Source organism: Chaetodon auriga, chromosome 1 (genome assembly GCF_051107435.1).
Source record: "Chaetodon auriga isolate fChaAug3 chromosome 1, fChaAug3.hap1, whole genome shotgun sequence".
In the NCBI taxonomy this organism is placed as follows: Eukaryota; Metazoa; Chordata; class Actinopteri; order Chaetodontiformes; family Chaetodontidae; genus Chaetodon; species Chaetodon auriga.
Window position 1 is genome coordinate 20066559 of NC_135074.1, and position 27238 is coordinate 20093796.

At 39.8% G+C, this 27238-nt stretch overlaps 2 protein-coding genes across 5 annotated transcripts in view; one reads left to right on the top strand and one right to left on the bottom strand.

Annotated features, from left to right (window-relative positions):
* Positions 1-1320: 1320 nt before the first annotated feature.
* On the top strand, positions 1321-8004 carry ric3a (RIC3 acetylcholine receptor chaperone a). The gene is made up of 6 exons (XM_076737900.1): positions 1321-1498; positions 3573-3790; positions 4093-4168; positions 4541-4637; positions 5172-5329; positions 5451-8004. Exons 1-6 carry the CDS (start codon positions 1381-1383, stop codon positions 6206-6208), a joined length of 1425 nt encoding a protein of 474 aa, XP_076594015.1. The 5' UTR covers positions 1321-1380; the 3' UTR covers positions 6209-8004.
* A 998-nt stretch (positions 8005-9002) lies between these two features.
* Positions 9003-27238, bottom strand: part of tub (TUB bipartite transcription factor) — a 42852-nt gene continuing 24616 nt past the window's right edge. For 2 of the 4 annotated variants that reach the window (XM_076728833.1, XM_076728849.1), the window contains exons 2-12: positions 24134-24185; positions 21128-21290; positions 20042-20179; positions 18198-18350; positions 17336-17457; positions 16252-16443; positions 15819-15931; positions 13413-13527; positions 12682-12780; positions 12384-12555; positions 9003-11009 (exon numbers count right to left, since the gene is read on the bottom strand). In XM_076728833.1, the coding sequence (XP_076584948.1) occupies positions 10876-11009; positions 12384-12555; positions 12682-12780; positions 13413-13527; positions 15819-15931; positions 16252-16443; positions 17336-17457; positions 18198-18350; positions 20042-20179; positions 21128-21290; positions 24134-24185 (1453 nt within the window). In that variant the 3' untranslated portion in view covers positions 9003-10875. Of the gene's footprint in view, positions 11010-12383; positions 12556-12681; positions 12781-13412; positions 13528-15818; positions 15932-16251; positions 16444-17335; positions 17458-18197; positions 18354-20041; positions 20180-21127; positions 21291-24133; positions 24186-27238 lie in introns of all 4 variants that reach the window. The other 2 variants (XM_076728824.1, XM_076728841.1) reach the window with 1 other exon arrangement.

Consider the following 27238-nt stretch of genomic DNA (forward strand, 5'->3'; position numbering starts at 1 on the left):
CTACAGAGTAGATGGGTTGATAGGTCATACGTTGCATTCAAGTGCTCATCGTAAATACCTAAATTGTAAATGCAAGTTGTGTATTCAGTGCCTTTGACTGGGAATAATTAATGAATCCCGTATTAATTATTTTTGGTGGATGTTGTCTGTTTTAGAAATCAAACAGCACAAAGCCAGTCCATCCAAAAGCAAAGGTATGTACAGAGAGACTTGTACATCAGGTGTAGTCTCTTAAAAGCGTTTTTATATAGTAAAAACTAAATTTTACCATGCTAATGTTAGATGGTGTTACAAAAGAAAAGAGGACACACACAGCAAGGGGCAAATTACACACTGGGTAGGGAAAGGGTCATCATGGCTTATCTCTGACATCTCCAACCATCTTAAGTTTCAGCATTTAGAAATATAATAACATAGTGGAAAACAATAAAACTGCTTGAGGAAAAAAAGGCAGTCATGCTCACTTTTTCACCACCTCTATGACACGCCACAAAACAACACTATGACAACTCCAATGACAGATGTCAACTAGAAGGAATAACAACACTAACCCAGCAAATGCAGCAATATCAAATGAGACCGGCACACCTGTGAAGCACTTACAACCTTACATCTGCTTTTCTCTTACAATTCATGCAGTGATGCATCCAAAGCCATCAGCCTCCCACTTTTATCAAACCTGAATTACAAATAGCTGGCTGGGAGCTGTCAATAAGTCGCACACTGGAATCCAACATCGTCTCACATGTCAGTCAGCACTGATCAGCCTGACAAATGCTTGTCATTAAACCAACCACAGCGCAAAGTAATATAGAGAGCTGCCTTACCTTAAACCAGGTGTTCCTTCCTCACCAGTCTCAGGGTAAAAGCATCCATGACTTTATTACGATTCAAGGTTCTGACTCCTTTTCCAGCTTCGGTGTGGTGCTGTAATGACTCTAGATCATGGCAAAAAAATAAAAAAGGCAATCAGTTTTCAAGATTTAATTTTTTAAATAAACTTTTGGATCTTTTGGTGCATCCTCCTTTTTTGACAGAACATTAAATTGACCCAAAGGAATCCAGGGGAACATTAATTTTCTTTCTAAAGTATTTGGCTTCATAACAGGAGCCGAAAAGTAAAGGTGGTGATAATAACAATCACAATCACAATCACAATCACAGTAACAATAATAAGAATAACAGCAATAACGCATGCACTAGGTCAGATGGTTCCCTCTGTGGGGATTTGTAGTCAATATTTCAAACAGCACTTGAAGGCAGCTGGTCTAATCTGGTCTAATCTGGGCAGGAACGTCACCAGATGAGAGATGACATCTGTAGGCACTGGCTTTCCTGTTCAAGTGAAATAAATGCTCGGCTGTCATTTTCTATGACAAAATGTCTATAACAACTTGCCAGAAGGTTACTCTGATATCATGCTCTGTTCTCTGTGTTTCTCTCTTCCTGCCCAGAATGCTTTTACCCAGAGGGAAAAAGGAGATGGGGCAGCCTGAGGGTAAGGCGGCTTATCAGATCATCATCCATCCATCCACCTCCATCCTGCTTCATCTCCGATGTCTTTTTGTTGTTGTTGTTGTTATTGCTGGCTGTTACTTTGAATATACCGAGTGCGTTAGGCCTAAGGCCCCATCATAGCGCACACATTCAATATAATGTTATATAACGGATAAGAAGGAAAAAAGAATATGTATTTTATCAGAATATGTGCATGATATATATTCTAAAAAAAAAAAATAAAAAACATGTGCAGTACTTATACCTGCACATTTGTACATGTTCAAATGCTTAGCCCTATTTTTTTTTTTTTATAATGTCTAAACTACATATTAAGTATCCTCTATATTAAAGAAAGTACTGTTACTGTAGGTTGTGTATTACTGTTATTTGATGGTTTTATATGTTCACTATGGGAGTACTGACACAGATTAAGCTGCTGTATTTGTTGAGTCAATCAGTCAGTCAGTCAGTCAAAATTTGCTTTGTGGAAAATGCTGATTTCTGCCATATTATGAAAAAAAATTGACTGTCTTTGTAACACCACTGTGATCATATGTAAACACACAAAACAACAATACTGCAGTCAAGACCAGAGAGATATTTCTGTGATCACACAGTCTTTGCAGAGTTGAGTCATTACGAATAACAGCAGTGTGAAGGATACTTTAAAAGCACGGCATCTCTATTTTTTACATCTCCTAATGCTGAAAATACAATTTTCAATGTTCACATCTGGGCAGTGGCTAAACTGTAAAAAGAATAACAATTCCATTTTCGGAGTTTTAATTAATTTTATCACTGCCTAGATGTAATTAAAATTTGCTCCAAGTTCACTGAATGGATGCTGCTTTGGTTAAAAGAAACATGCTAGCTGCTTCACACAAATTAAGCAGTACAGAACAGAAAATTACAAGCGTAACTAAACCATCAATAACCTATACAATGACCACAAACATAAAATGAGCAGAAATAATAGCATCTATTATGTTGACAAATAAAGTAAGATAACAAAAACAAAAAATGCTACAAACGTCACTTAACGCACGCATTTTAAAAACAAACATCTCTCGGAACTGTTACTCCCTCACAGTTACTGTCACCGACTGTATTTGAAGCTCAATATAAAATCTAGTTTCATGGCAGTTTCTTACCTTGTGACTCCACACAGAAGTCTCTCTTCTCTTGAGCCACGTCTCAAAGTCGAGGAGAATAGGACTGCTCCTGTGGCTCGTAGCATTCAAATGTTTGTCCATGCCAGTCAATTTACGTCTATATTCGTTGCTAGTAGCAGTATGCTAACATCCCCATATTACATTTATCTATTAACAAATGTCGCGTGTTTAACCTATAATTTCGGAGTTATGAACAATTGTTTGGGGTGTATCTCTCTGTTATATCGTGATAAAAACTGCTATTATTCGCTTATGGGCTATTTCAAACTTTTAACGACCACACTACACTTTTTCGCGGGCCAGCACGCCAAACAGGTGAGGAGACGCTTGTTAACTACCATTTCACTGCGTTAGCCTGGTCTGCGGGTTTGTAGGCGCTTGATTGTAATTGGTGGAACAGACCGTCAATCATAAGTAATAGCAAATGATTGGTGCAAAAAGGCGCCGAGGGCGGCAAAAGCACTTAACCAGGAAGTATGACGTCACTTGCTAACCAAAATAGTTTTCAAAACTTCGCCAATGTTTAGCGAAAGTGTTGTGATTTTGATAAGTGTTCTTTTCAAAGGATATACTAACATGATATGAAATGTAGAATACAGTAAAATAAAGCAGACTCATATTTCCAATATTGGATATATTGGATTCTCTTTCATCCAAAACGCCCAAATATTGACCTGATGCCAGTAAACGATTTAATAAGACCAAACAGGAAATCAATGTAATGTTAGGAAACTTGCAGCGCTGGCAACAAAAATAAATCAAAAATAATTATAAAAATAAATCAAAATAATTTACACACCAATCAATGGTGGATGGAAGTAGTTCCTGTATGTATGCTTTTACTACTTACATGATTAATTTGTAAAATGAGACTGATAAACTGATTTTTTTCTCCTCTAGTGGGACCTGGGTTCTACCCTCCTGTGACACATCAGCTGCCCTTGCCAGACGACCCAGAACGGTGGGCTTTGGACACTTCTTACTCCATGACGCACAGTGTTGAGGCCATGGCCAAAATGAAAGTCGTTGGACAAGGCAAAAAATACAACCTGATGGCTCAAGTGATACCCATATATGGCTTTGGGATTTTTCTTTATATCTTCTACATAATCTACAAGGTAATTGTTACATGGTAGGCAGGCTGTATGAATATGAAATACTATATTTTATATAGAGCACCATATATGAATATAAAGAGCAGCTATACACTATACAATTCTATAATGTGCTACACTAACTCTATGTGATATAAATACAGCATTATCAGAATATCATGGTGATTTCTGTGACAATACTGGCATGTGCATTTACTTCCCATGTGCGCAGTAGATTTTTTAAATTACCAGTCATTAATTGCTATGGTTTATTAATCTAATCATAATCATTTCTTTTTTGGGTTATGTAACCCTAACCCTAACAGTTGACATGTAAGGGGAAGACTACTAAATCCAGAACCTACATCACAGTAACCAATTCAAACGTGGAGAAAAAGATTAGTAAGTATCCTCAGCAATTTCAACTATATGTGGCACAGAGTGATTCCAAAAATGTTCTGCTGTCTTGTTACAGTTTAGCAGCCATAGGGATCCTGCTAATACTAAATATGTATGTATGTTTAACATTTGGCATTTTTTTAACACATAATCATTAATTGGTGCTATAAAGTTCAGTGAAAGAATAGTAAAAGTACAGTAGGAAAATACTTTTGTTATTGTTCTGCATTACAATTGAGCCACACACTCTCAAGATGTGTGTCAAAGCACAAAGCAAACTGTGCACACCTGCATGTAATCTGTGCACACACTGTTGATATAGAAATGCATTTTATTTTGATATTAAAACAATGTTTTCTCTTGTAAATCTTGCAGTAACTGATTATGAGCTTGCCAGGCTTCAGGCGAGACTACTGCAAACAGAAAAGATGATGGAGAGGATTGTCTCTGCAAAGAGTCGAGGTTCTGGGAGGCAAGACTTTTTTTTTTCTTACCATATACTTTTCACTGCCCACAGCATGGAAGAACCACAAAAATGACTTCATACTGGGATAAATCAGCTTAGACCTGGCATGGAAATGAAAGGGCTGAAAATGAAAGGGAATATGATTCAAAGGTGGAAAGGCCACAGGCATATTTTACTTAACAGCTACTGCTGCTACTTAATTTAAAAAAGTCCACAAGTCATATAATAGCATCAGTTGTATGAAGCAAACTGATGTGTAAGGAAAAGGAAAATGATCTAGTTGCTAGTTTGTTGTAAAATGCTCATGTCACTTTTTGATATACTGATGCCAAATAATTATTTTAACAAGCAAATAAAAATTCAATAATGTAATTGAAATGTTTTCTATTAATTTAAATGTATTGATACAGAAAACATCCCTAATCTGGGACTCTTCTCACTCACTAAGGGCTTTGAGAAAAAGAATCAGAACATTAGAGTGATGTACCAAAGCAATGCTATCTTGCCTGACTCTGCTTCTATATCTGTGTTGCTCTCCAGTGGCAGAAGGAGGAAGAGTAAAACTACAACATCAAAGAAGGAGGAGAAATTACTCAGGCAACTTAGACAGATCACACAGTTGATACAAGAGGGCCGGTTGGAGGGGGCCTCCCCGGAGATGGAAGCTGAGGAGGTCCCCTACGGTGCAGACTGGGACGGTACATGCCTAAATCTGAACCTTCAAGATTCTCAAATGATTTTACAAAAGTATATTGGTGGTACATTCTAGTAGCAGATTTTGTCTCGAGATCAACTACTGTATGTCAAATGATGTTGCAGGCTACCCAGAGGAGACCTACCCAGTGTATGATGAGCCCTGTGACAGACCGAGATTTGACACTATTGTGCTGGAGGAGCCACCACACCAGCCAACTGCCGAGGCCCTGGCAGAGAGGATGGAGCAAGAGGAGGAAGAGGTTATGGCAAGGAAACTATCCATAGTGCGAGAGGAGGATGAAGAGGAAGTAGAGGAGGAGGAGGACGGAGAGGAAGAGGAGGAGGAAGATGAGGACAAAGAGGAAGAAGTGGAGGAAGAGGAGGAGGAGGATGAGGAGGAAGAAGAAGAAGAAGAGGAAGAGGAGGCAGAGAAACGGAATTTGCTCAGTCTTCCTTCATCCCAGCCAGCTGCGGACAGAAAGCAGGAGAGAATTGGTTTGGAGGTGAGCAAAGAGCTACAGTGTTACAACGGAGGGAAGAAGCAAATAAGCTTCAGTGACCACAGAGATGTGTTCCACTACCCGAAAGAGGATACTTATGAAGAGGAGGAAGAAGAAAAGGAAGATGAGGTGGAGGAAGACGATGAGGGGACAGAGGTGGAAGAGGAGGAGGAGGCTGATGAAGATGATCCAGTGATGGAGGCAGAGAGCCTGCAGTTCAGCTGTGAGGGTTGTCCCAACCCGGAGGAAGAAGCGGAGGAGGATAATGAAGAGTATTTGTTGATGTCAGCGCCTGTGGAGGGTGATGGTGGTATCCATGCAGACATGCCTAAAGAAGTCACGGTGAGTGGGCTGAGGATGCGGAACAGGAGAGAGACATAAAGGACTTTTGCAATAACTTAAAATGGATTTTTAAACATATTGTTGAGTCAGTGTTTCAAACTGTAGCTTCTGATGCTTGTTATGTATATTTTCATGTACAACCTCTTCTATTTCCAGTTTAGATTTGTTATCTAGGATCAGGCTCAAGAAGAATTTGTAGTTTTCCATTCAGAGGGCTTCTCACATTTCCTTTTTCCGGTAAAACAGATTTGGAACATTTTTATGATATACATCACACTCAATGGCAGACTGTTCTTTAAAGGCCCTGCACAGTCATGGTCTACCCAACACAGCTGTTGTCACTCATATGCCAGATTATACCTCTTTTTAGGCCAGTCAAAGTGTGCACAAACTGCGCCTGACATCCCATCAGTCAGGTTAGTTTAAAACACCTGTGTGGGTTTACAGAGCCTTTGAAACAATTTCAAAATTATTATAAAGATAATGACTGCTCTTTTGTTTTTATAATCTAGAAAAGCTTTACAGACTGAAAATAAAGTCATTCTGTTGACCCGTGGAATGTTCATCCCAGATAATCTTTAAATGACACTATTGTTATTACCTTTGAATCAGAACATGTGTTCCGTGTCCCAAAGAAGCCATGTTGGGCTCACAGCAGGAACTGAGAATTGAGGCTACTACTTCAGAATATGAGGTGGTCTTTGAGTGAGCGGTGTGTAACACACACATGCAATATCTGGCTCCACCTGGTGGTCCAATATGGCGCCACTCTTGGGGATACTCCCTGTTGCAGTAATGCGGCATAACAGCTTACAATACACAGCGACATGATAAATAACATCCAGGGAGCATTGCAAATAGACCCCCAGAAAGAATAATCATAGAAATAAGAACCATCCAGTGTGCACGCAGACAAGAAGCAAAGCAGGTGGGGGCTGTGGTGGAGAAGGATTTTGAAAACTGGTGGCAGAGCAAACATGTTATTATACAGGGCATTTATAAAAACAGATCAGTGCGGTAAGATAGGAAGGATGTGGTAAAATAGATCTCAGCTGCCACAGACGTCAAGTGTCATGCCAACATTAAGTCATTAGCTGCTTTTTGCATTGCTGCCTCCGGTGATTGATGTGATTAAGTTACACTTTATTAAATGCTGAGGGGAAATCCGTCTTCTGCACTTGATCCATTTTCACTGTTTAGAAGCAGCAAACTGCCACAGCACAAGGGCCAGGGACTAACAGGCAACTGTGTGCCAAAGGCAATGAAATGTTTCAGTATTATTGGGGAAAACAAAATACTACACTTGTTGCATGTCAGACAAAAGTAATGACAATATGAACGGCCTCAATCTTCAATCAGCAGAAACGGAAGCTGATGTTAAAGGACTGTTACAATCAACATAAAGCAAAACATTTTAGCTTTCACTTGGCTGTTTGTTTACAGGACAGATTATGAGAAAAAGCTGTAATATTTCATTCAGTTTCTCTAAAAGAGTTTGTCAGCATCATAGTGCACATCATTCTCAACAGCCTCAGAGTTCTTGCAGCTAACATCTAACATACCCCTTTGACAAAGAGACCTTTCTCACTGCGGACATTTTGACAGGGGTAACTGGTAACAGTAACAATGGCTTCAGATCATTAAGATATTCCAGTTACAGAGCCCTCACATTGTGCATGTTTTCTCACTGGCCCAAACAGGCAATGCAACCTGTACTTCTTCTGGTACGACAACCCAAAATGTCAGCAGGAAAGGTCTACTTTCATTATTATTTTTTTTTAAAAAAAACATTTGTTAGGAATATTACATTGTCATTTTAAAATGGCTTTGAACATATATACACACACACACACACACACAGATATATACATGCATATATCTATATATATAAATATATTCTACTGTAGAGTATTTAGTACTTTTTTAGTTTAAAAGTTTAGGGTTACAGCAGTTACATATTTATTTCCTGAGACATCTTTGACATCTATCTCTGAACATGAGCAACGTTTAATGAATGTCTATCGTGTGCTATGTAGAACAAAAATGTCAAAGACTAACATCTTTAATGGTTACGACTCCCAAAAAAGAAAACGGAAACAAAAAACTTACTCGCAGTTGGAGATGATCACGGATAGACATAAAGGAAGGGATATCAAAACAGCTGAGTCAGAAGTTGAATCTTACTGTCAAGCAGTAACCTTCATGGTTTCTATGTGATTAAACAAAAAGGCAAAGCTGAAAATATGATCAGCAAAAGAAAGAAAGAAAGAAAGAGTCACAACAAATCTTGCAAAATGCAACTGTAACCAGCCAAAATAACATTCAGCGTTTGTCTGTCTCCAGCCCTGATTATCATACCAGACATCTCTGTAATGGTGGAACTGGTTTGTGTTGAGCGTAGCAGTGTCCTACTAAACATTGGATCCCGATTGCATATCACACTGCCACTCCTAAAGCATTATCTAGTTGGCAAGGTTGTAGGTGAACCAGTTACTCAAATTACTGCAAGGTACTGCATTTTTATAGTTATGCAACCTTTTTTGTTCATGTTGTTGTAAAAAATATCAGACTCACACAATAAAGACAGCATTGCTCCTCAACTTCAAATAAACTTTTTCTCTGTGTGTTTTATGTTCTTCTACTGCTTCCATGCACTGTAGGCTTGTAACTCTCCCCTGTAAACAATTCACAGGATTTGACAAAGCTAATTAAAATAAATGTTACATTAACCGCCTCAATTAGGAACCACAAGAAAGGCTCCGAACAAGGTGACCGATGTGAATTTCTGGGTCTTTTTTGGGGGGTGGTTTGCAAGAGAGAGAAGAGAAGCATATTTTGACTTACTGAAGTTTTATTTTTTCCATGATCAAAGACTGTGTCTATACCACCACAGTAAATTGTACACCATTTACTGTACATTACAACGAGAGCACTAAAAACAGAAAGTGAAAGAACCTTTGGTTCCTGGACACATGTATGAAAAGCAGACTTTACAGCGAGAGTATCAACAATTTTAAAATAGATATTTAAAATAGTTAGAACACAATTGAGTACAAGAATAGCACATTTGATAAAGATTTCCTCATAACCCACAGTAACAACAGCGGTATCAGAGATTGTTCTTTGCCTTCATTCAACATTTTTTTTTTTTTTAAAGGTCATAAAATACAAAATACTATCAGATATTTGAGAAAGGATACTGCCCCATAAGGAGCAAGAGGAATAATAGTTTGAGTAAAAATGTGAACAGCAATAAACCACATGATATAGAAACATACAGCCAGTCAGATGAGGAATGTACCAAACTGCACCTCAGTGGAGCATAAAATTAATCATAGATGTAAAGAGCAAGAGATGAAATATGCAAGTATTGAAGCTGTTTGCCGATTCAAACTGTTACTGTGTGTTTGCTGGCAGTAAGTCAATCTGTGTTCGGTTTAATTTTCCAGACAGGAGACATCAGAAGATATGAGCACAACTTGAAGCCTGAGTGCCTTAGATGTTATGTCTGTTGCCTGATCTACAGTACAATCTAAATAAATTCACCTCTTTACTGTAATTTGGTGTATGCCCTAAATGTACTTTAAATATATCTGGACAATTTGTCCAATGATGTGCACTTTGGATTATTATCTTCCGGAGGTTTTGCATCTCCAACTATTAATCAGTCTAAACACACCCCACATTAGGCGACTGGATTGAAAGTAGCTACAGAGAAATATCTACAATGCATGTGAGGACAGCAAGAATAGCAAAGACCAATTCAAGCTCAGCTCAATTTATGGCCAAAGCGTAACACTGGAATTAGTCTTCAAAGGCACGATAAAGTATGTACAACTATATCTCATCCACTACAGACTTCAAAGTAAAGTGTACCATCATCCTATACATTCACATACATGACACTGTGACACAATTTGTATACGGTACACAGCACAGTGTAACATGCCTCTGCCCTGGCCACGTCCAACGTCGCTAACTGCTTTGTGTGGATTCAAGAGATATTCCTTCTTGTGATGCTAATTCATGTGCTTGCAGCTCCATGGAGCTGTTACTGCTAAAATCATTGCGGATGACAACAGAAAACAAAATTAACATGTAATAAATACATAAATAACAAAATAAATATATCGTGGCGTGCATGTTATTTTTTAGTTCAGTAACTATATAAGCAGTACTCATGCTTGAGGAAGAGTGCGACATCGTGTTTTTTGTGTGGCAGATTACATAAATTCCAGTCAACTTTTAAAACTTACAGATGTGGAATTGTTAGTTATAATTTACAGATAAAGAAATGTTAAATTTCTCTAACTACTACAGAAAGGAACAGTGTTTGTTTTCATAATGCCAGTACAGTACAAAATGACTATAGTTATCAAAACAAACAATTGATTTTGAAAGTGGATTCCTCTTTGTGCTTGTTTTGTTCCACTGACCAAGACCATCCCGAGGCCCCACCCCCACCCCGCACCCCCCCACCCCAACCACACACACGCACACACGCACACACACACACACACACACACACACACACACACACACAAACACAAACACACAAAACTTGAAGCCCATGAAGCATTTTGGGATATGCAGGACTTCCAAGGTACTGGGTGATTTGGAGATCTCAAACCAGCCCCAGGGACGCATTACCAGCCCTTGTTGAGAGGACAGATGGATCAGTTCTCCACTGAACTTCAGGCTGGGAACTATTCACAGGCTAACTTGCTGTCAAAGCTGGAAAGCGCAATGGCAAAGGCTTGCAGGGCACACATTGGGTAATTATAGTCCATGGTGAAGACATCTTCTGCTACACGCCCAAACTGCATCACAATGTAATCAGCTGCAGAGGAGAAGAACCAGGAAACACATTTTGGACAAGCTGCTTCAAAACAATACCACACAGAACTTAATTATGGAGATCCAAAGCATTCAAAGTTAAATAAAAATAAGTTATTATGAAACAAATCATGAATCCACAGTGAATAACTACGGGCAGATTTTAGGATTTGAAACAAGGAAAAAGAAAAAAATGACTAATATACAGCTTTACCCTCCTCTATTTAAAATGTGTCACAAAACTCTCTTTTTGTATGCAATGCTTCATATCCCTCACCTTGAGGGTAATTCTTGTATTTTCAAACCTTGGCCCAATTTTTAGATGTTTTACTGTCTAACAACTATTTACACCCGGTATTAAAATGATATCTCTATCCAGATAAGTTATTCGCATAATGCACACTCCGACCTTGCCTTTGCGTTTACTCCTGGTATTTTTAATGTGTTCTCATTGTCTTCATTGAGATCAGATCCTGCCTGTCAAACTCACAGAGTTTTGTAAGTTAAGGGACACATAGATAAGTGCAACACACACCGTCGCACACAGTTATTTCTTCCTGTATATCATTCATTTCCCATCAGTATTTATTTCATTTTCACACAGTTCACTTGCCAGCATGTTGTACGGATTGTGTTCACATCTACCTAAGATCTGAACACCACGCGAGCCAGAACCTCCAGATGTGGTCAAACAGATCTGATCACATTCTGATTACGATGCTTTTACACCTTGCATGTTTTTTTTCTTCTCCGATTGGCATGTTCAGATACAGATCGCAATGGCTGTGGTGTAATCCTTGCAGCCAAATGCAGCTGTCAAAGTACACCCACTAAAAATGCTTGTTTTGGCCAATTATAGGCTCAGACTGTTTTTCTAAGTGTCTGACAACATTATTGAAAGGATTCCTACAGAAACAGACCTCGTTGTTAAAAAGATCCTTTTTGTTTAACCAGAAGCAGCCGTCACATCGCTCGGTTCAAAGCCACCCGACTCCTTTGACAAAAACAGTAATTCCACCTTGCAGAACACGGGAGTTGCTGCTCAGCCGCTCCCACGATTGAGTAGTCTGTTTGTGTGATTTTTTTTTGTTTGCTTGGGACTAAAAATTGCTTTAAAGAAAAAAAAATAATAAAAAGCTAAATCGTAATAGCTGATGTGTTCTGAGATTGTATGTCTGCTTCTTGTGCTTTCCACATGGACTGCATACTCTGATGCAACCAAAGCCACCTCAAATGTGATTGGTCAATAGTACTCAGACTACATTCGGACTACAAATGTAAACCAGAATGCTTCAAACTCCAAAAACTTGCCTACAGATTCTGCATTCACGTGCAGATACGGTATCTGGTTATAGAGATGAGGAGGCGTGGAACTCACGGTCATTGTCATGGATGATTTGGAAATTCTTGACGGAGGCCTGAGTGACTCTGCCGTGGAAGTTGAGCACATAGGATTGTGTGTCATCGTTCCACACGGGTGTCTTGTTGTGAAGTTCAATCACGCTCTCTGTGTTCTTGTTCTGCCACCTGGCCAGCAGTGACTCATGGTCCTGTAATGAAGAGGGGTACAATTTGGATCACAGACACCACAGACATCGGATCAATTATATGAGAATTAAAAGAGGCTGAATTGGTCAGCACAGATGTGGCTATTGAGCAAATGAGATAACACAAACATTTCGTGGGCGAATAGACACTCTCTCGTGGTCCATGTTCATTCCAGGAATGATGACGCTCATTTTGCGAGGTCCTTTGAATCCTAAGACATTGGTTTCCTAAATTGAACAGATGATAAACTGTACTGTAAGCATGTTCACCCAACAGATCTTTAATAACTAAATATAATACTTTCAAAACTGATTGAAATTGCATTACATCAACATTTTTTATCACAGCAGGAGACACATTTAGACTGATCAATACTAGTACTTGGTGTTACTGTAGACTATTGAAAGCTAAGGCCCCTCTCCTTTCTAAATATGCAAGTAGATTTATACAAGCATAGATGATAACTTGATATCAGCCTGATTATGGCAATGCTCTGACTCCTCAGTTTCTTGCATGGATGTCTTTATCTGATTATCTGAGTTGGTCTCTCTAAATGGAACTGTGCATTTCAAAGGCCAGCAGACACGTTAACCTGGATGCTGTATTTTCAAAGCAAATAAAATTACATAAGCAGTCGGTCATCTGCTTATTCCTTTAGACCTTAAGGATTAAATCTTTCCATGTTCAGTGGATTGTTAGAGAAATTACATTACTTCAAACCATGTAAGTCTTAATCAAGTTTTCTATCTCTATATATGCAGTCACACTGAATTATCTTATTGCCAACTCATAGCTTAACATTTGTATTCAAAGATACGAAAGTACAACTTGGGGTTAAGGAGCATTTTGACCAACTCACATAGCAAATGGCTGCTAGCTCTTGGCGCAGGTTGCTAGCTTCGAGGCTGGTGGTGCTCTTCATAGGGTTCAGACCGCTGTCGTATACAGTGAACTTGGTTCCCATGAGGTTAGACCTGCACAGAAAACGAAGCAGCATGAAGAGGTCTGATGCTGTGTGTGTGTCTCTGTTAGCATGGATGAGAGAAACAACATGTGAAGTGCACTGAAAGGGGCCTTTTCCACTGTGTCTCTGCATACCAAATCTGTATCCAGATTGTATAACATGATATTAGTCAATGCTGCAATGTCAACTGGTACAGTATATTACAACCACAAATAAACAGTAATAGTAGCCAACTTGTGATTAAACACCAGTTGACTGATTCCTCAGATAAATGCTTCACCCTCTTAAGCTGATGAAAGCATGTACAGCATGTAGCACGTTCTTGTAAAATGTTTCCTTTGAGTGCCACCCCTCTCCTTCATGCCACTCTGATTGCTGAACAGTTGTTGTGCTCTGATGCAGTTGTAGGATTCTGACTCAGCAGGGACTGATGGCCTGGTTTCCCAGCATGAGGAGCGGATCCTGATCCTGACAGTGACTCACTGCCTCACACAGGGAAGCGAGTGGGCAGTGGCTGCTGCTTTGCTTGTTAGTGACTCCTTAGCCTAGATGAAGATCATAACAGCTTGTTGATGACCATTTACATTTTGCTATGCTACGTGTACCTTTGTTGTGGAATTACATTGACGTATCTACTGTAAATAAAGGCCATACTGATCCTGTAACCTTAAATGCTAGACTTAAGATGTCTAATACTGCCTCTAGTGGGGAATATGCTGCTCTGTAACTCTGCTCATCTGTGTACTATATTGTACAAATGCTGCATTAGAAGCATTACTATGAAATGGTGCAACATCCTGCTGCTTTATGCACAGACTATATAAATAATTTACAATATCTGAATATATAGATTTATTAGCTGAGGATATGCTTCCCCGTACAGTGCACAGACATTTTCTACAAGTCTTTACACTTCCTGATGATTTCTCACAGTGCTATGTGACAGTATTTGCTGGTCATTTCTATAGTGCACACTAAATCTCATTTCTAGATGACAGGAGTCTTCACACAAGTGAGTTATTCTCATACCATGGCCCTTTGATCACATCATTTCTAGAAGGTTTTGTACGTTTAAAACAAAGCAGTAATATGATTCACCAAAAATGCCTGGGAGATATGATAGAGTTAGCAAAGCTCTGAAAAAGCAGAATCTGATGGCGGATCCGCACGATTGACACAACTGGATATTCAGGGTTTTTTGACCAGCTATACTTCCTGATATGAAATAAATTATCTTATTTTGCTCCGTTTGCATTTCTCAGTAGACTCATATTAAGAAAGTGACTGTGTGAGCTCCATATGTTTGTGTGCATTGTGGCTAAGTCGTATGGTTTTGCAATGGTTTTTCGAAGCCACAGCTTTGAACAGCTGACTGTTTACCTCTGATAGGCCATACGTCATTTAGTCCTTGAGGGGGACTCTTGAGAAGCACTTGATGAAAGGTCACTGTTCATTTAAATTTAGATCTCCATCAATCAACTGAGATTGTGATTGCAAAGGTTTGAGCAGTGCATCGACCAATGATCAGGCCAGCTCCGAAGATTAAAGGCTGCACAGAGCCATATTTGATTAAGCTCCCCAGGAGTTTCCATGGAGCCAATAACCCAGCCTTGAAGATGTCTCTAAAGATTATTTCACTATTCACTTCTTACCAATCTTGTTGGGGCCTTGCTGAAGTTTACAGCCAATGTATATTTATGAGGAATGTATATACATGGCATTTAAAAACTGAGTGGTGAATAACACAGATATGTGAATATTAATAGAAAGGTGCTGTTCACATATCCATTAATGAGCAGTTCTGCTTATCCTGATTTGTTCATGATTCATTCCTTAGCAGCTACACACTAAAGCTTCATGTGAAGTGTCATTCACACTGTTTTTAGGGCTCAAAAGCATTTAGAAATAAAGGAATGGGGCTGGACTCCAAATGTATTTCAATTATTTAGATGTGATTAAATATCCATTAAGTATGAAAACAAATAAAACAAGGCCTGAAACAAGGTTTTAGCAAATGTGGATAAATGTGTGGAATTAATACTTAAAGGAAAACTAAAATAGCAGTGACAGCACAAACGTTAAATAAAGGATCATGTACATCACTTAAAATTTCAAAAAAGTTGCACGCAGCATAAAGCACAAATAAAAACAGAATGCAGTCATTTGCAAACAAACTGTGTTTGCAGACAACGGACTTCCGAAGTGTTCCCGAGCTCTGAGTAGTAACATCCTTTATACAATCATGTATTCACAAAGTGGTGAACCTCGCTTCATCCTCACTTGTGAACGACTGAGCCTCACCTCAGTTTACCAATGAAGCTCTCTCCACCTCGGGACAGATCAGTGGGATCAATGGAGATGAGGTAATTTGATGTTTTACTCTTTTTCCTCTTCCTGCCAGCTAACAGGAACACCTGTGACGAGCAAAGTCAGAAAGCAAATAAGTGGAATCTGAGCTTCAACAGTACACTTAAAGACAATCAACTTATTTGCACACACACAGCTTGAAACTATACAAAATCTCCTTTGAATATTTTATGTCAAGCTCAGTGTTCCACAGACAAAAATCAGATGTGTCTTGACAAACTTTTTTCATTCATATATATTAACACACTACATTAAATGTCAGTGTTTAGTGTTACTATCGAGTTACGATACTCGACACGTAGGTGTTTGGATTGGCAAATACTTACAATTACCGTTTACAGCCACAATGTTTCCACTCCCAACTCACCTTCTTGCCATCCTCTCTCTCCAGGTGCAGGTAGTAGGTGGGATACATGCCTCTGTCCATGCCCTTCTTATCTCTGGTGATTCTGCACTTCACTCTGACCCCCTGAGGTGCAGGTCGGAGAGAAAACTCTTCAAGGTCATCCACATCGATGGCAGGCTCATTGACTGGCGGAGTGGGCGCTGACGCGACCTCCTGGAGGTGAAAACAGCCCACACGGGGCAAAACCCCTCATGAGATGGTGGACTGGTAAGTGATGCATTAGTGTTGACTTTCATTAGAACAGAGTAATGAGTCTGAAGATCAAATCACCCACTGGGACTCAGAATGAGCACACAGTGTCTAAAATAAGGACCTGGTACAAAGACGGAAGACTGAGCTGAGGGAAGGGAAAGATTAGAGTGGAATGAGGCGCGAGGAGAAATGATGGTTATCGTACGAACAATGCCTGAGTATAAAGGCTGGAGAAGAGGCTGTGTTTTTAAAGAGGGTTACACACCTGAAATTGAGGACAATTAAATCTGTAAATTCAAACATTAGATAATGCCGATCCAAGGCTCGCTGGATGGAAGTATGTGAAACAACAGCTGCTGAAGACTGATGAAAACTGCACGTATCATTCTACTTAATAGTATGTTTGATGACATAAACCACACATTAATGCTTACAGTAGGCCACCTAGGCAAGGCTCTCTGCCTCAGGTGTGTATCTTCTAAGCAAACAACAGGTTTTTCCTTTCTAACTCCTCGAGGCACATAAGGTGTCTGTCAGAGATTATTGTTCCACCACCTGCAAGCAGTATCACCTGCACTGTAACCTACACACCGAAATGACTTTGAGATGACGTGGGTGAATAAACGGTAGGCCAGAAATAGCAAAAATAATTCCAGCATGTTCATAGAAGAAAATGAAAAGCCGAAGGGCAACTGTGCTTTATTTGTAAGGTCTATTTCTATACTGTCAGCCATGAAACTTAAATAGAGTTTTAAGCAGAGTCCAGCTGAGCGAAAAAAATCAGTGGGTGCTGGGCAGAGTAAAGAGACATCATGCAAAGAGTGTAAACATGTGCTGTGAACTTCATTTTCACCTTGCATGACTTCTTGCTTGTGGCAGAGCCTGGTCTGGTATTGCTGTTGAGCTGTGAGGAACTGGAGCTAATTTCATCTTCATCGTCCTCCTCTTCATCAAAATTCATACTGCTGGATATACCTTTCACAGACGAAAAAAGAAAAGAGGCGTCACTGATTTCTCACTGCCGTTAATTGGTATCATGAAACGCTGCAGTAAATGTAGCCTCTGACAGCCTCTCTCACAGATCATTAATTTAGAGGTGGCTTGAAACTTAAAAAAAAAAAAAAAAAAACATCTTCACAGTTTGAGGTTTAAAAAGAATAACCAGCTCACATGTTTCTATGCAATGATCAATGAAGTCAGGTGTCAGAACTCAGTGGAAACACACTGGGGCTTTTAGTAAAATTCACATTTAAGACCAAAACCCAATATTTCACATTTTTTAACACATCTGTGAAGGATGCTGTAAGAACAGCTTGTGTCTTTTTTAAAATTGGTGGAAGACTTGCAAAGAAGAGGTGCGTTGTTGATAAATGTCTAAAATCTCAGTCTAGTGCTCCCTGTAGGCTAAAGTAGTCTGTGTTTATTATGTAAATAATGAATGAAAGCACTTGTTATCCATGTTTTCAGAAACAAAAAATATGGAGGCAGAAAAATATGTCAGCATCATACTTAAATGTCTGAATTATAGCATTCAGACACCGGGCCTTAAAATGACATTTCTATTTGCAGTTCCTAGTTCTAGCATGATTCAGTGTGTTTCACGCTCCTACCAACACGCCGCAGCAGTGGAGCAGAGTGCCGTGGGTGTGAATGTGGACTCATGGTTGTGCTGTTGCAGATGCAGTGACGGAACCGTTCTTGAACGGCGGCAGTACCTTTCTTGAGCATGGTGACGCGCAGGTCCTGTTTACTCTGGGACTGAGTGCAGCTCATGACAGGCTCTGCCTCGCCCTCCTCTGTGGTGCTGTGACCCACTGTCAGGATCTGGATCTGACCATCATCCTGCTGGGAAGCCAGGCCATCGATAGCTGCTGAGCCACAATCCCACAAGAACACGCTCCATCAGAATATGGCTGCACTAATAATCAGGATCTCACGTTAACATACAGTAAATGAGTGAGAGAAGTTGAACAAAGCAGGTATGTAGTCCACATTTGCCCGAGTAATTTCCACATCTCTGCTTTGATGAATGTGTGGATGGTCTCTACTCTATTCTCAGGTTTAAAGTAATTGTTTTGCTGACTGTTTTTACTGTTCAATTAGCTTCCATTGTGTAAGACGAAGACCATTATGATCATGCTGCTCCAGGCATTCAGCTGGTTTGTCATGTGGTCCCTTGTCCTTTTATACCTTTCCCCTCAATGGTGCGCATGTAGAAATCTAGTGTCTAATGAACAACATGTGGTATTCCTTTGGATCTGTTTTCATGTCTTCATTGTTGCAATTCAATCTAACTTACAGATTTAGCCACAGGTACATGGAGACATTGTACGATTTTTCAACATATTTCTGATTGATACTGAGAAGGTAGCCACTAGGATCAATGTGGGATCAATCAGTGCATGTTTAAACAGCTTGTGTATTTTATTCCATCATTAAATGCTGGAAGCCTGGCTTAGAACAGCTGTGCTTTGTTTAGATTGGGTTTTGTTCTGAATCCAAATGAATAGTATTTACTGGATATTTAATTTCACATGTAGATATTTTATTTATTTATGGAGCAGCTTGAATGACCTCAACAACCCGCAGTATTTTTATCTATTCTGCAGCCTTGATGCAGCTGATCTGTCAATGAGCGCATAGCAGCTTTGCGAAGCTCTCCTGATGCCGTGTGCTCACGCTTGAGACAGTCAGAGAGTGAGACGGAAGGGGGTGAGACAGGTCCATCAGTGGTGAGTTTGTTGCTACCGGCCTGATTAATCATTTACCCCTGTGAAATCCCATTAGCTTTTTTGATTTTTTTTCTGGGACAAATGCACTCCAAAGATGAGCATCTGCTGTGTTTCAGCTCCTTATTGTCCTCCTAAGTGTTTAAATCTTAATGGCAAATATTTCAAGTATTACACTGCATAGTGTTTAGCCTGCGGTGACATACTGTGACTGGGGAGAAAGGATAGGAGCAGGGGGGACCAAAGAAAGCACTCAGTATTTCCTCCACTTCCCTCTCAAGACTAATTGTGTCTCTACTTGTGGTGTGTCAGAAGGCTGACAGCACTCACACTGTCATTCATCATCACAGACAGTTCAGCTCTGATGAGCATAGCACCACAGCGGTGGCTAAGAGGCCAGCTTCACTGGCTGTGTTTGTTGCCAGATGTGCCTTGAAAAATCAGCGGTCGAGCCATTATCTGAGGATTGTGACGAGGTCCTGAATAGACAGTCGCAGCTGCTGCATCCTCAGTACTTTGCCTCTTTTCTTTTCATATGTGTCATAGTGCACTGCTTTTTGTGACTTCAATCAGCCCTGTTGGTGACATGAATATGCGAAGATCAAGAACAATATTTTTAAAAACAATATCCTAATTTTGCAGAAAATGATGACTGGTGTGTTTCTACTGTTCATATCTCCTGTTTATTTAGTCTTTTGTTTTTTACCCTTTGTGACCCCCTCCTCTCTAATTCAATCAGTCTTTCTTGCAGCATGTCTGTCCATTCACCTCAGGTCTATCTATTCTTCACTCTGCTGTCTGCCCATTTGTCTTAATACTGGCACGCTGACCTTTGTGCTTCCCCTTCCTCTCCTTCTTGTCGCTGCCTGTCTGCGGAGTGGAGCTGGCCGATGCTTTGCCCTTTTTGGCTGAGCGAGGCGGCTGTGTGTCCGCTATCACCTTCACCTCCTCCTGCTCAGCTTCTTGCACTGAGCGCAGTGGCACATGCAGGGTGAGCAGGACAGATGGGCAGAAATGGAGAGAAAAGGAAAAAAACATAAATGTAAGTTGACAAAAAACAGAAACAGAAACTTGATGCTTGGCAGAAACGTTATATGTCAGTATATAACAGTTAATACAGAGCACAGTTTTTCATCTGATAGGACAAGAAAGTTTTATTCAACTCTTGCATGAAATAATAATATTAAAATGTAAAATAATAAATGGCAAAAATGGTCACATAATTCTGTACAACAAATACATTTTTATTTCAAAGAGTTCAGATTCAGTAAATGTAAAAAAAACATTCACTTCCTGCTTGTGAATGAGCATGATGAGGTCATAGGGGGTGATGAGGTTGTGATCATCCTTCTATCCATAAAAATCTTGTGCAGAGACCTAGTTTGTCAATATATTTTCTTTTCTCTTTGCATGAAATATGTTGACAGTTTGTGGCCTTGAGCCCAGAAACTGGCCCCAAGAACTAGGGATTAGATGACTGCTGCTCTGGTCTTTGTGTGTAGATAAGAAGACCTCATCAATCTGCAGCCTAAAACCTCTTCTGCTCTCGAGTGGATAGAATCACAGCACAATGTAAGCGCCTGCAGTAGATGGTACAGTATGTTGTATTGCTTCTACATGGGCTCTAATTTAAAATGGTAATATTTGCAACAGTTTTGCAGTTCTTGTTTTTTTTATTATTCAATGATTTTGAAAGTTTGTTTTATATTACTGGTAGAATACAGTTCTAACTGGGAAAAGGAAGCTGCATAAGAATAAAATCTCTTTCAGAACAACAACAAATACTTCCTGTAAATAAGACAGACTCATCAAACAAACAGTCTGCCATCTGTATTTGTTCAATCTAGTGTTTCCTAAATGTTCTGTTTGAGCTTTCTGAATCAGCAGAGCTGCAGAGGAGCGCCGGCCTTACTTACCGTGGTAGATGGTGCTGCTGTTGCTGCTGAGGTAGGATTCCACCAGCGGAGCCTGTTCCTCGCTCTGTTTGGTCCGACGAGTGCGAGATCTCCCGTCCACATTAGACTGGACCATCAGAGGCTCCTGCCTCTTCTTCTTCTGCTTCTGTTCAAGGAGCGCTCGCTGTTGTGGAGGTTTCATGTATATGCGTGAATCCACACAAATGCCCAGACAGAAAGAAAGAAAATGAAGGCACGGTTTCAGCTATTATTATATATAATTATATAATGAAGTTCATTTCAATTCAATTCAAACCCTTTAGTTAAGCCTTGAAAATCAATGAGGTTTCCTCCATTTGCAGTGATGCTGAGATACAGAGAAAGATGCAGTTTTTAAAAATAAATAAATAAAGAAAATAAACTCAAAAGAGGACAATACTCAGTGAAAACAATTGCACAATAGGCGTAGCGAAGGCTGATCACGACAATGTGTTGTCGATAATTCATGTGTTTGATGCACAAAAGGTAAAGGCAAATTTTCAAAGTTCAGAATAAACCCGTGGGACTTCACATAAGACAGTTTGGTTGGCTCCTGTGATCCAGTTCAGCATAGATGTTAAATAGGGTGGCGAATGTCCAATAAGGGATTTACAGATGTGCCAAAGAGGACCAACCGGCGTTGTTATACAGAACACAATGTTGAGCATCGTCTCCCGTAATGAATCTGAGGGCAGAATGATAAACTGAGTTGAGGGGATTGAGAGTGGAAGCAGCAGCATGTCCGTAGATTATATCACCATAGTCAAGGACTCCACTCTTCCTACAATTCAAAGAGAAGACAACCTATAGTGGCACTGAAGTAAGCACCAATTACCACGTTTAAGAGCAATGTCTGTGTGTGTGTGACCACGTTTACCAAACATGTGATGTCTGAAACATTTTTGTACACAAGTACTGCACATGATAATCCACAATTTCCTCCCTGAATGACGATGTAATAATTTAGCTGTTAATTATTTATTACCTCAACTATGTTCAGTAAACCACGACAACATGTTCTTTATTCTCCCCTTCTCGTGAAAAGCAAAACTCCTCAGACATTTGTGGTGATCACTTAGGAGGCAGCACAGATTTTCTTGTAAGATATCTTCTTACTGTAGGCAGAGTGTTGGGTTTACAAGCAAGTGGCGATAACACAGTCTCAGATAAATCTGTTAAGCCAGGAGAAAGATCTGAAGACGTTTAAAGATGTGCTGCCTAAACCGCTCTGACCTGAGGCTGCATACAGCTCTTCATCTGGACTAACTGTCAGCTACATGCAAGTCTTCAAACCGGAGCTCATCAAATATTGAAGGTTTCTATTAGTGGAGTATTGAGGCTGCAGAGCAGGAGCTCTAGTTTATCCCAAGAAAAGCTCACATCTTTGCCAAGACAGCGATGGCCATAACAGCAGGTGCATTAACACAGTGCGTGGATTTGATAGTTAAGGCTTTGTTGTGTGGGTCAGGCACTTACCATAAACTCTTTGGTGTAAAAGGTTTGAAAAGCACTGCTACAGGAAAGCTCCACTCTCTTCGACTAATAACTTACTTCATAATAAAAATCTAAAAATGTTTTTACATGACACTATACTTTAAACCCTGCCGGAGTCTCCAAAATAACAAAATCCAGTTGAGTGAGGAGCAAAATTAAGATTAATACATTTTCATGCCTGAATAAGTCATTGATTCAAATATTTCTTGGCTTTATTGTTATCAATAAAACTACTGATCAGTAGTAATTTGTTTTATGATGTTTACATGCCTTAAGCTACATTAAGTGAGTGAGTAGGTTAAGATTAATCCATTCAAGCGTGGATGAAAAGCAGTTTACTTGCATGTGGAACAGACCACCTGCAAGGCCTTCCTATTGATTAATTAGGAAACGACTGCTAGCGCATTTGATCTGACTACAGCATAGAACATGAACGTTTGGATTAGAGAGTATAGAGAAAACACAGCGGGACTTCAGAGAGAGCAGCTTTCACTGTGCCAAGAGAGGAAGTGAAAAAGGCTGAATTGCAGCTGGGGCGTGTTTGTCTACAGTGTCGCTGACAACAAACAGTGACAGCAGCTACCACACAAAATCATGTGCTCTGTAGCTCTAAATCATCACTTTGCAAGAGTAGATCTTCGAAATGTGTGTGGCATTAATCCCAAATACAAAACCATTTTCAAAAATAATCATGTGCACCCGGGGGGAAAACGTGAAGAGCAGAGACTTTCACATACGATCAGCACATGAGATGTCTGTCAGAGAGAAGATGAATCTGCTCATCTAAGTTCACGCTTCAGTATAAAAGCTGCTGACAATCGTGTGTATGATGCTGGCTTTTTAATAAAACACTTGGTTTCATACGCTTAATAATGTTCAATACACAGTCAGTGAAATCGTGGACCTTAAACAGGACTCCACATCTGATGGTACAGTCTATGTTAATGTATGTCTCTTTTTTGACCTGTATGATTAACATTAAACACGCCTCTATTTTTCATCTAGTTGACCTTAAAAAAGTACCTGAGAATAGGGTTCAATCACAACATACAGTCTCAGTGTTATAATCTCCTGCATCTAGTCATCACTGTGTTTAATAGTTTGAAATGCAGATAGGTTGGTCGGGTACTGATGCAGCCATCTGTTTCCATTTTATTAGCATGAAATATATATCCAATATAGCAGTTACAATAGACAAGAATAAGGTCCAATCACAATGAACTATATTCTCAATCCCCTTCATCTGAACTTTGTAAGGCACTGCTTGAAAAATAAAAAGGTTTTGTACATGTAATTTACTGGACTTCAATCTGACAGGGCTTTAGAGACACCCTCTCATTAGAACTACACTCAGAGAGATAACAAGTCCATTTGTGGTCCCATGATGGAGCAGCACAGGAAGTTTGTGTCATGATAAAACTGTCCTGTTCTAATTGATTTTGCCTGTGTGTTACTCTATTATCATATCTGGAGGAAGAACAGCACAGGACTTACCTGTCTGTCCAGTTTCTGCTGTCGGAGGTTGGTGCCCTCGTCGTCTAAAGTGCTATAAAGAAAAGAACAAAGAGAGGAGGGAGACGGGTGTTAAAGTGCCGGAAAGCGCTCCTCAGCTGTTCGTGTTTATAATCTAACAATGACATTTTCCAAGATGCTTGAATTAATTCACTTGTTACTCTGAAATGGCAACAGATGGTTGCACACTTACAGTATGTGACTTTTAGCTTCATTTTCCAGAATATATATGGTAATGAAGTTTGTTGTGGACTTCAGGAAACTGCATTTGTTTCTGCTGCAAGACCTTTTGTTTTCACATTGAGATCTAAATTACCTTCATGCTCGTGTTTTCAACTGCACACTAAAACTACATTGGATCATTATTCCCTGAAAAACAAATTCAAAATCTGATCATCCGTGGAAAACAAACAACAAAATCTGCTTGTTTTCCATTAGTAGATTCTATAAATTGGATCATTTTCACAGCTTTATGCATTCTCATCTTGAACACAGCTTACTGTAATGTAGCAACACATTCATAGACTTTATTGTCTTGTGTTTTGGGGTGAATAACAAAAAGCCTTATCTTGTATGTATGCCCTTGATACTTACTACTGATTATGCATTCAAAGAATATACTGTGAAGTTCACTAATTTACTTTGTGTCCAAATGTTCAACTTCAGGTTAAAATATGCTTTTAAAAATGAAAATCTTAAAAATATACAGGACATTATGGACAAGACACACAGCAGAAAGGTGACAACATGGTTTCAGACACATAGTCCAACAATAAAAACACACCAATCAGCTCTAGAACGGGTGTAAAAGGGAGCAGGGCTGCTGAGCTAACAGTGTAATAGCATCTTAGATAAAGGTGTTTATATCTTCTCATCAAATAGGTGCTGAAGCAGTTTAATGAGAGCATGATAGATACAGGCTTTAAAACAAAAACTCCCCTTCAATAATAAGGGCAAGGGGGGCTGTGACAAAGCGGTCAGTCAGCTTCTTCTCAGTGAACGCAACAGGAACATAATCAGAGGCATCATTTGAACATGATGCTGTAACTGATGTCATAAAACATGTTATGAAGCTGGCTCAGATCTTTAGCGAGAGAATAAGAACAGTCTGGTTTGTGTTGCTGAGCTGATAGCAGCCAAGACGTCCTGTTTTTTTTTTGTTTTTTTTTTTACCAGAAAAGAGCTTCTTTGTCTCCCTTTATTTCCTTGAGACCCCTAATTTGGTTTTAGGATGCATCTTGTTTTTCCTTGCAGCGCAGACAAATTATGCAATTCTATATTGCCCCTTACATCCTCTGTAAATTAATCTGCATTTGCACAGCTTTAGAAAGCTGCAGCTGAGATTTGGAAAAGGTGACAGCGGCTGGAGGTGCACGTGCAGATCTCCTCCACTGTGTCAGCAGAGAGGAAGTTACACTGCAGCAAAAGACATTGTCGCTGTTTTCCTTAACACTTGTGCCAGTGAACATATGGACAGCGGCGTCTGTCACAAGGAAGGCAGAGACAGAGGGTCTCGCGATGGTGGCTGTCGTATGCTGTACAGATTGTAAAGCCGTTTGAGGCACATTTATGATTTTGGTCAATATAAACAACACCGGCTTCTCTTGACTTGACATTCCTTCATACAGAGTATTGAATGTTCACCCACTGTTGCAAGAAAGATGGCTGCTTCATACTTCCTTCATTCACCACGAGCAGCACCTGTGGTCAACCTTTTTTCACAAGGTGAAAAAGATCTAAACCCCTTCTGGAACCCCTCCTGCTGCACAGTCCACCTCTCTGCTGTCCATATGCTTGGTATGTTCTGAGCAACACTAACGTCCTATTGTGACGATGAGCTTTTCTTCACCTCCACACGTCACCTTTAAAGAGAGGATCTGATGAAAGAGACTGTGTGTGTACAGCACACATTAAATAGAGGGACTTCATTGTTAGCTCTCAGCCCCACTCTTGTAAGTCTTTCACCAGGTTATCCTGTTGGTGTTGCAGAGGAATGCGGCAGATGTGACAGATGTGACTATCCATGTGTGCACTGATTGTTTTTACATCCCTCAAAAGGATTCTTGTGTCCTTTGCATATACATTGATTATTCCTTCATCCCGTGTGGCCGAGCAGCTCAGAGGCCTCTGAGAAACCTCAACGGTTCCTAATCACAGGGCAATGAGATATTTTCTGCGGAAGAGTTGGAGAGAATGAGCTACAGCAGAAGAGAAAAGGGTGAAAGATGTCTGCTGATGAGTGAGAACTGACAAAATGATGTTTTTCCAGCACTCTCAACTATGACTGAAATATTTCACACAAGAAATGAAGATGTGTTTCCTTACACTTCTTATTCCTTCATATTCATTCTGCTTTTTAAAGGCCATTGCTTAAACATGTACAGCTTTTGACACAAGCACTTAATTATTTTCCTGTCTCTTATTTTACATTATCTTACCTTCTGAGAAAAAATGTGTAGGTTTAGCAGCCATGTTTTAAACTCAGTTAAAAAACATTCAATCATACTGCCTGAAGACGTATAAACAGTGTGACATCCAAATGATGAATGCCCATATCAGTGCACGTATGCATTTGCATAATCAATTCAGTTTATTACCCTGCGCTGACTAGTAATTGCAGAGCCGATGGTTATATTGCAAAAACAACGCATTTCCAATTTTGTATTTGACTTACAGTGTTCTATTTTTTACTTGTCAATTTGTTATTTCTCAGCTTGATTAATGGCAACTGCGGTCAATCTGTTTTCATTTCCCATTAAGTCTTACTGGCGCATGATAAATAAAGCCAACAGGTGGTTTGTCTGCATTGTTGGTGAGCACTTTATACTCTTCATGCCTCTGTCAAAAGACTGAACAGTGACAGTGGACAGTCAGTCCTGCAGCGACAGCATGCAAGATCAGTCAACGAGTATTCAGTCTACCTGTGTCTCTGCACTACCGCCTCTAGTTGGGCAACAAAGGCCCACACACATGCAATACAGATTTATTTGCCTCCCACTCTCTGTCAGACATACAGACAAACAAAGCACTCCATGTTTCCAATCAGAGTAATCAAGTGTGTGAATAGGCATCAGACAGGAAGATAAT